This window comes from Humulus lupulus, chromosome 7 (genome assembly GCF_963169125.1).
Source record: "Humulus lupulus chromosome 7, drHumLupu1.1, whole genome shotgun sequence".
Classification (NCBI taxonomy): domain Eukaryota; kingdom Viridiplantae; phylum Streptophyta; class Magnoliopsida; order Rosales; family Cannabaceae; genus Humulus; species Humulus lupulus.
Genome location: NC_084799.1, coordinates 132,288,766 through 132,298,076, shown reverse-complemented (window position 1 = coordinate 132,298,076; position 9,311 = coordinate 132,288,766). Strand labels below are relative to the sequence as shown.

At 32.3% G+C, this 9,311-nt stretch overlaps 1 protein-coding gene across 2 annotated transcripts; it reads left to right on the top strand.

The window, feature by feature from the left end:
- Window positions 1-2,662: 2,662 nt before the first annotated feature.
- LOC133788635 (shugoshin-1-like) lies at window positions 2,663-9,066 on the top strand. 2 transcript variants are annotated; one of them, XM_062226192.1, is made up of 9 exons: window positions 2,663-3,155; window positions 3,250-3,287; window positions 3,432-3,540; window positions 3,638-3,661; window positions 3,802-3,870; window positions 7,920-7,979; window positions 8,068-8,152; window positions 8,246-8,306; window positions 8,514-9,066. In XM_062226192.1, the coding sequence occupies exons 1-9, from the start codon at window positions 2,991-2,993 to the stop codon at window positions 8,764-8,766; spliced, it is 864 nt and encodes a 287-aa protein (XP_062082176.1). In that variant the 5' UTR covers window positions 2,663-2,990; the 3' UTR covers window positions 8,767-9,066. The 2 variants fall into 2 exon arrangements, with proteins under 2 accessions (XP_062082176.1, XP_062082177.1); XM_062226193.1 differs by having other exon boundaries at window positions 2,666-3,155; window positions 7,932-7,979.
- Window positions 9,067-9,311: the final 245 nt, after the last annotated feature.

Here is a 9,311-nt window from a genome sequence, read left to right as displayed (position 1 = left end):
ATGAATATAATGAGAAAAACAGTAAAGAACACAAGAAATTATAGTGGTTCGGCCTCAGGAACTGGTAATGACCTACGTCCACTTAAGCTATTATTGATATGAGATCTTAAAGGAGTGATCAAAGAACTAGGGTTCTCTGAGTTTCACAAACCTGAAAGAGATAAGCAATATAATCGTAATACAATAGCTCTATTTCTCTCGTAAGTGTATAACTTCAATTAACCAAAAGCCAAAAGTCCCTTCCTTGAGCTAACTTTCTCTATTTATAGGCTCAAGGAGGATTACATGAATTTGTTACAGATATTCTCTCCTAATTAATCGGATAATCAGGAATCATTGGAGATAATCTCAGAATTGATTATGATTTCCACAAGATCATCTTGAAATATGCGGAGTGTACAACCATGCTGGTCGTAAGGAAAACTCAACTGCTACGCCAGGAGGATCTTTCTAGTCGATGGTCGAACAGAACTCTGCCAGTTGTCAGCCACGTGTTTAAAAACGCCTGCCACGTCACCCGTGCCTGTTTTTTGGATAACAACTATATATAAATCACCTTTACTAAAGTGTCCCACTACACTAGTGACCCAGATCTTGGTCACTTGTATTCATAATACTAGCGAACTGTACTAGCAATAATTAATCTAAAGATTCCATAACTTTTTTTTACTGCGAACTGTTTCAAGTTTATTATCTTAATCTCGATCCTCTCATACCAATATGAGATTAAGACCACATAGATAAAATTTAGAATTTTTTGATATTTACTTAATATTATCAACACCAATATGAGATTAAGACCACATAGATAAACTTCGGAATTTTTTGATATTTACTTAATATTATCAATATAATATCGGACATAGTCTATATATATATAATAATTCAATTCAATTATTTATTTCATTTAAAACATTTGTCAACTAAAATTGCTTTAAGGACATTATTTCCAACATCATGACCCCCTAATCAAGGCACTAAGCCTTATTAGGAACTTTGGGATATTACAACTATCCCCTCCTTATAGAAATTTCGCCCTCAAAATTTACCTGAATAGCTTGGGATATTGATCTCGCATGTCTGACTCTATTTCCCAAGTAGCTTCCTCGACCTTGTTGTTCCTCCATAATACATTAACCAAAGGTATGGTGTATAACTCTTTCCTGGAATTGTGGAGGAGAGTAGCTGTAATTAGGTCTATAAATACTTTGACCTTAGTAATTTGTTGGGGACGCAAAAGTCATTATACTGAAATTCTGTGAATTTGCTTTCAGCTTTAACATAGAAACCTTAATAAACGTGACTCGTAGACTAAGTAGATTTAACTGCTGAACCACGTAAAATTACTTGTGTTCTTCTTAATTCTTTAAGAATTTTTTTTCTGCTTAATTTCTCTTTTAATTTTAGTTGACGAAAAACAATGTAAATAAGTTAGGGGACCAATTTGTCAATAAAACTAATTAAACTTTTGGAACAAATAATTAGGGCTCATTTTTTTCTTTTCTTTTTTGTTTGAGGGGGTGTCTTTTTTTTTCTTCTAAATGAGTAGGGTGTCATATAATTAGGGCTCATCCATTTTGTTACCAAAAAATATATTAAACTAGAATTACTTACTAAAATTGCTTATAGTACCATTAATTTTTTTTTTCCAAAAGAGAATCACTATTCTAATTGCTCATTAAAAACTTTAACTAAAATTATAATGATTCAAAATGTTTTCATACGATGATTTTTTTTTTCTATATCATTTTTTAATAAATTAATTCTTTTAACAAACATTTTTTATATATTTTTTCATAAATATTATTATCATTAATGTAAGCATCTTATTTATATTTATTTTATAAAATTGCATATTTTTGTAGACTTGATTTAAAAATTGAAATTGCAAGTTATTACGCAATAAAATTATAAATCATAACACATACTCTTAAAATATATAATAAAGTAAAAGTAAAATTAATTTTTATATTATTATTAAAATAAACTTTTTACAACTATATTTTTTGCCCCAAATATTAAATATCTCAACACATAAAGTAAAAGTCCACATGATGACTTTTTCTACATTATATTTTTACACTATATAATTTTTGAACAATATCTCAACATATAAGTACAAAAAATTGGCAAGTTAGTCCCCGGATTTTTTTTCAGCAAATTGGTCCCTCAACTTTGATTTTCTTTGCAGCAATAGTCCTCCAGTGTTAGTGATTAATGGTGGAGTACTAACACCAAAAAAATCAAAGTTTGGGAACCAATTTACCAAAAAAAAAAAAAAAAATTAGTTACCAACATGTCAAATTGTGTATTTGGGGGAACTGCCATGCAAATAAGTCATAGAACCAATTACTCTTAAATGCTACTTGCCAATAAATGATAGGTCAGCCGCTTGGACTAGCTCAGGTAGTTGAGTTTGTGAGACTCTCTGAGTGTGTGTGGAAGGAGAGGTTCACATAAAAATAAATAAATAAATGATAGTTGAAAATCTTTTAGGAAAAAAATGTGATAAAAAGGAGTAAAGATTGAATTAAAAATAAAGTTTGAGGACTAGAACGCCATCTAAAAAGAACAAAAGTGTGAGTTTGAAAAAAGAATTGAGGTTCGGAGTTGCTACAGATTTAAAATTAGGTTCGGACTTAGCTTCGGAAAGCCGTTGTAGATCCGAACGTAGCTTTTCTTACCTCTTTGGCTGTTTGGCTCACTCTGCTTTCCTTTTTCTTTTTCTCTTTTATATTTTCTCCATTGATTCCTTTCAGTTTCTCGAATCCCAACCGTTGTTTCATCATCACTTAACTAAAAAAAACACCAAAGGAATCTCTTTGGCACAACAACACCTCAAAAATCCCTTCTTTTTTCTTTCTCCAACATTTGCATCTCACTTTTCTTTAATAACACTCTTTCTTGTTCTTCATTCCCAACCCCTTTTCTCTGAAACCCATTGGAGTTTTGTTTCTTGATTGGAAGAATAAAAGAAGAAGAAGAAGAAGATGATGAGAGGTGAAAGAATGGCGAAGAAAGGGTCTCTAGGAAACATGGTGTTGAAGAAGCTTTCTGATATTACAAACTTGCAGGCTGCCAAAATTGCAAGCCAGGAGGAAAAGCCGCTTGAAATTTCTGAGTGTGATAAGAACTTCGTTGATCAACTTATCAGGGTATTATTATACTCTTACCTGGGTACTCTTTGAATCTGTGTTTTTTTAATAAAATATCTAAGTGGGGTTTTATAATTGTGGATTTTTGAATCAGGAGAGAATGACTTTGATGAAGCTTGTTGATGAGAGAAAGTATCCTTTTTTTCTGATCCCATTGATGAAATTTTATGTTTGGTTGCTGGAAACCAACCCTGGAAAGTTACTTAATTGTTAATATCAGATTATCTGCTTCTGGGAATTACAAACAGTAGGGTTTTTCTTTAAGTATTTGATCAGTAAAATTATCGAACTGAGTGGAGCTGAGTTGCAGAAACATCGAGTAGGTCTTCAGAAATTACAGCTTCAGAATTGGAATCTTGCTCAATCAAACAGCAAAATGTTAGCGGTCTGTTTGATTATCTCAACAATCTCATATAGTCTTCCTCTATCGTGGTTAAATTTCAAGATTTGTTTACACTCTTTTGTTATTTCAATTTGTGCAGGAGCTTAATCTGGGAAGAGAAAAGGTAATGGTTGTTTACTATGATTGTTTGGTTAAATTTCTCATACTCTTATTCTGAAAAGCTATTGAGGCCCCCATTTCTGTGTAGATCACCCCCTTTTATCTCATATCATATGTCAAGAATCTCTTTTATGTTTGTTTTAGGTGAAAGCACTGCAGCATGAACTTATTTGCAAGGATGCATTACTTAAAGCCAAGAGATTGGGACAAGAGGTTAGCCTTTGTCCCATATTTTAATTCTACTTTCTGCCCCTAGAATCGTCTAACTGCTTCTTTCTTCAATTGAAATGTTGTGAAAACAATCAAATTCAATTATGGAAGCAACCATGGTAATTTTTTAAAATAGATTATTGAAAATTGTTACAATATTGAAAAAGCAAGAAGAGATACAATTATAAACACAACAATACAAGTACAATCGAGAATACAAACGAGATGAAGAGGAGAATCACAACACAATATTGAATATACATGCATGTAAACTAAACACGAAAAAGAAGGAAGAAGAAAAAGGGAATATACTAGGGCTGAACATTTGACCCAAAAACCTGAGAAACCCGACCGACCCGAATCTGAGAAACCCAGTTTTTCAAAAAATCTGAAAATTTCAGGTTTGCCCGACCCGAAAAAATGCCCCTTTTTTTAGTTCTTATTTTCTAATTTCTAATTGTCTAACCCTAAGTCCTAAAACCCCATCTCAGTCAGTTTCTCCTCCTCCCCGACCTCGAGTCCGCCTCCCTCACTCTGTTATTTCTCTCCCCCTCCCTCTTGCCATCGACGTGACAAGAGCACTAGTTGAAACTACAGTAGCTTGGAGCCTCCTCTCGCTGGAACTGTAGCAGATGCTGATAGGCTCCATCGACTCCTTAGAGGCTCGGACAACAGACGGACCTGCACTACAACGGCTTGGAGTTGGACCTCCTCTCCTCGCCTCCAAGAAGGACCTGAGTGGCTGGTATATACTCAAAAATTGACATTTTTGCAAAAAATGATGTCAAAGGCCGTTGAAGGCCCGAACCCGACCTAACTCGACCCGAGCCCACCCGAAACCCAAAACCCAAAAACACCACAATTTTGAAATTGTATCGGACGGGTTCGGTGCCATTTTAGTGCACACGAACCGGACCAAACCCGAGCACCCGAAAACCCCCCAATGTGCAGCCCTAGAATATACCATTTTGGTCCTCTAATTTTATACAAAATACCAAATATGCCTTCCGGTCTTCATAAATACCGAAATGGTACCCTTTATTTTGTTTGTAGTTAAATAAATAATAATGTTTTAAATTTATTTAAGTTAAAATCAAATATTAAATAATAATAAATTATTTCTCATTATTTATTTATTTTATTTTATTATTATTTCAATAAGTTTAAGTATTATTAATTTATCAAAAGAATTAAATATAATTTTAATTATATATAAAATATATAAGGGTAAAATGGTATTTGAAAAAATAATTTTGACCGAAAATAGGTTCAGGGTACCATTTTGGTAGAAACAACAAAACAGAGGGTACCATTTCAGTATTAATGACAACTGAGAGGCTATCTGGTATATTGTATAAACTCGGGGGACCAAAATGGTATATATCTCAAGAACAAATTTCTAGTACATTGTCCAAAAGAAACCATTTCCGCCCTCACAAAAACTCTTTGATATCACTCAAGGAAATGATCTTTGCAGTTAATCTATCCTACCACAACATTCTGAGCATAGATCTCAAAGGATGAGAAATTAAAGTACCTCATATGCACAAACAATCACTATTTATAGATTAATTCTCATTTCAACTTACAATCATCAAATAACTTCCTGAATTTACAAGAACATTTATGGGGTGTATGGATATTAAAACCACCTTATAATTGGAATTGAGTGTAATTCAAGGTAATTACTTGATTTGGTATGTTTGTTTAACCAAGTAATTACTAAGTAACAATATAATTTAAGGTAATTGAAGTGCCCCAATTATATTTTAAAATTCTCATGGCCTCCATCCATGAGAATTGGTTGCAATTACTTTGTGTAATTACTAAATACTATGAGTTTTAAATATTAATAAGGGAAAATACCATTTTGGTCCCTCTGTTTTTTCCGAATACGCAATCAGCCCCTGTGTTTTGTTAAATGATAATTCGGACATTGTGTTTTACAAAATCGATCAAAATAGTACCCTAGATTTTGGTCAAAATATTTTCAATTATAAGATCGATTCTCGGGTCGTTGGTGATGCAATGAGTTTAGAGAAGGGGAGAAAGTGGTCAAGGAGCTAAGAATGAAATATTATATTTGAATTTTTTTTTTGATCAAAATTGGGTATGTACTATTTCAATCCATTTTGTAAACACATAAAATCAGAATTAACATTTAACAAAACATTGGTCGAATACGTATTTGGTACGTTGTAGTAATTTATTTCTTCCCATTTTCTATAAGGCTTTACAAGCAAGATAAAGAAGTGATTAACCAAGTTATTTGGTACTTTGTCATTGGAAGACATTTTTTTTAATACCGAGACTAGTCAACTAAAGCTATTAGAACCATGCTATCAAATTTCTTTGAGAAAAAAACGAAGTAATGTTTGGGAGAAATCACCGTTTCCTTGTTTGCGTGTGCAATTTTTATTCTCAACACAAAGTTATAAATATTAAATATTCACGATAACATAAATACTCGTGTAGCAGTTTTGTATTCATTTTGTATGGGGAAAGTGCTAAAATGGTGTGGCTGTTACTAGTGATGTGAAAAATAATTATGAGATGGGCAAATAAAAATGTAACATGTGTCATTTACTAGTCTAATGATTATAGTGGTTAACTAATCTAATGATTATAGTAGTAACGGCTGCACTGATATAGAAAAAAAAATGTTTATTTATACTACAAATATTCTAGTATAAATAAAAGAACGATCATTATAAAAATTTTCAAAATAATCAGAGTTAATCACTGAAATTTTTATGTGAAACTCAAATAATGAGATTGTTTTCGAATTGAAACTCCATTATAGGTAAACAATACTTCTAATAAATAGAGGCTCACATGAACATTAAAATAAAAAATATATAAACATTAAAATAAAAATATAAATTTCTTGGTTCAACACCATAGATGGATTTCAACAAAGAAAAGTCTAGGCCTCGCTAAGTGGATTGTTCAAAAAGTTTATCTTTGAAATGACAATTCGCAAATAAGTTTATCTTCATTTCATATGGGCAGCACCAAATAAGTGTTTTAATATTCATTAAGAAGGAAAAACAATGATTGAGGCCTCTAAGAAGACAAGGTTTCGACAAATAAGTCTTTTATGCCTAATATTCATGAAAAAGGAAAAACAATGATCAATGCTTCTTTAAGAAGCTTCATGTGTAGCAATTAGAAAGACAAAGAACAATGTACAACCACTCATCAACCAAGTTAGGGTTTGAGGTTTTGCTTGACAGTCAAGTGGTCAAATCTTGTTAGTTTCAATTAAAACTTGGCAAATTATTCCAACAAATTCTAAGGTGATCTCTTGAAAGACTCACCTAACGAGACCTTGAGAAAATGATTGTAAACTTAATATTTTTATTGGTGATAGGGGATGTTTGAAGAGGATTTATGGTCTTCTAGTTTTTCTTTTGAATTTTCTATATATAATCACTCGCATTGTAGTTGTTTTTTTTTTATTGTTTGTGGTTCTTTTTATTTTTCTATATTTAATGCTGTTGACTATGTGATATTGTGAGAACATCATTTTAGAGACAAAAGGGAAAAAAAATATTTATTTTGATACTATAATTTTCCAACAAAGTAATATCATAGTCAAGTATTTATTTTGCCAATCTTAAAGACTTTCATAAGGGGCTTTGCGGAACTTTCTTTTTAGCTTTATATTTTTCTAGATTCATGGCGAACAGTCAACATATCATCAATAATAATACAATCTACAAATTATTATATATGTAGTTCTATTGTACTCATGGCTCGTCATGGAGTCAAAATTTGTTTGCACCACTGGGTAGGTGCTTGTTTAAGTTCTTATAAGATTCTTCTTTTGGCAAGTCGTTCGTGTGTTTTTTGAGAAACAAACCTAAAAGTTTTGCAGAAATTCTTTTGTGGTGAATGTACTTGAACCTAAGTCATTGTGCTTCTGAAATGATAATTAGATTGTTGTTGTGGTAAAAAGTTGTAAACTTTCTGTATCTAACTTTATTATTGATGGTAAATTATATTCCACACGATAACATTTAACATAGATAAAGCTTTCTTAATGGTAGTCCCTGTTGCAGGGTGAAAAAGCAAAAGGAAATTGTCAAAAGACTTGCTCTCAGTCTCAGGTGTGTGTATAAGAGACCCTCTTTCAGTTGTTTTTATGCCATAAAGTTGAAGCTAGTCAACTTACTCTATTCTTGTTGGTGGATAAAGGAAGGAGATGAGGCTGATTTGGACATAGATTGTACTGATGAGAAGCCAAGAAATCAAAATAGAAGGCGTCTTCTGAGAAGCCGATGTAAATTTAGCTTGTTTTTCATCTCCACACTTCTTTTGTTTGGATATTTAATATGTTAAGTCCTTACAAAGCTTCTTGTGTGAATTTTTACAGCCCTGGGTTCTTCTACCACATGCCAAAAAGCCGAAGAAAAAGAGACAGTTGAAATAAAAAGGTTTGTCATTTTGTGAACGACAAGACATCATTTTACTATTATTCATTTTCCATTAACAAAAACATTGTCAATTTTTTTGTGAATACGAAAGTGACTATTGGAAACAAAATGATTATCAATTGCCGATGTTATGTTGTCTTTGTTCCTTTCTTTTTAGTTCTTACTTCATTTTCTTTTGTGAAGACTTCAATCTTTTTCTTTGTTTAGGCGTCGACTAAGGAAGCAATCCGTGAGGTTCAAATCCCATTGGCGGGAACCAAAAGAGAACTTGTTTGAAATTGAAGATGCTAAATTTCCATCGAGTCAGGCTCACCACGACAATCGAGTGCATAGTTCTTTAGAAGAAAGTTGTGTTAGATCACAAAGATCTTCAATTGGAAGACCATTACGCAAAGCTGCCGAGAAAGTTCAATCCTACAGGGAAGTTCCTCTCAACATGAAAATGCGGAGAAATGAATAAGTGAATGAGTAGAACAAGATATATTAATGTTGGACAATTATAGAATACGCCAAATGTTCTCTTCTTTTTACTGTATTTATAAGGGGAAAAAATCACAAGTCTATTATTCTATTGTGTGTCAAGTTGTTGTGGTTATAATTTGTTATACAAACTAATTAGTTGTTAAAAATGGAAATTCTTCCTGAGAATTTAGGGAATGTATAGAAATAGCTATTTTGTCAAGTTACGGGTCTAGTTAGAACTCTCTCACTTTGGGATATTGGATTTTAGAGCATACAAATTAAACATTTTTTTTTTCAATTTTTTATGATATGCCTCGGGTATTTTTTTTTGGCGGGGAAAGAAGTACCATTAAATGGTTTTAGAAAGAAAGACAAAATAATAAGATCACAATTTTTACGTGGTTGGGGCATTAATGAGCCTTAGTCCACGAGTCACTAGTATTAGCCTTAGTCACAATTTATACGTAGTTGTGGCGTTAATGAGCCTTAGTCCACGAGTCATTAGTATTTGACTTTAGAGAGCTTTGACAATGAAGGTTTTTT

Bases quoted from the DNA above. Each gene is read 5' to 3' on its own strand.
- LOC133788635 (XM_062226192.1), top strand. From the start codon at position 2,991: ATGATGAGAGGTGAAAGAATGGCGAAGAAAGGGTCTCTAGGAAACATG. The intron at 3,156-3,249 runs GTATTATTATAC...TTTTTGAATCAG, and splicing joins TCGTTGATCAACTTATCAGG to GAGAGAATGACTTTGATGAA. The intron at 3,541-3,637 runs GTCTGTTTGATT...CAATTTGTGCAG, and splicing joins CAAACAGCAAAATGTTAGCG to GAGCTTAATCTGGGAAGAGA.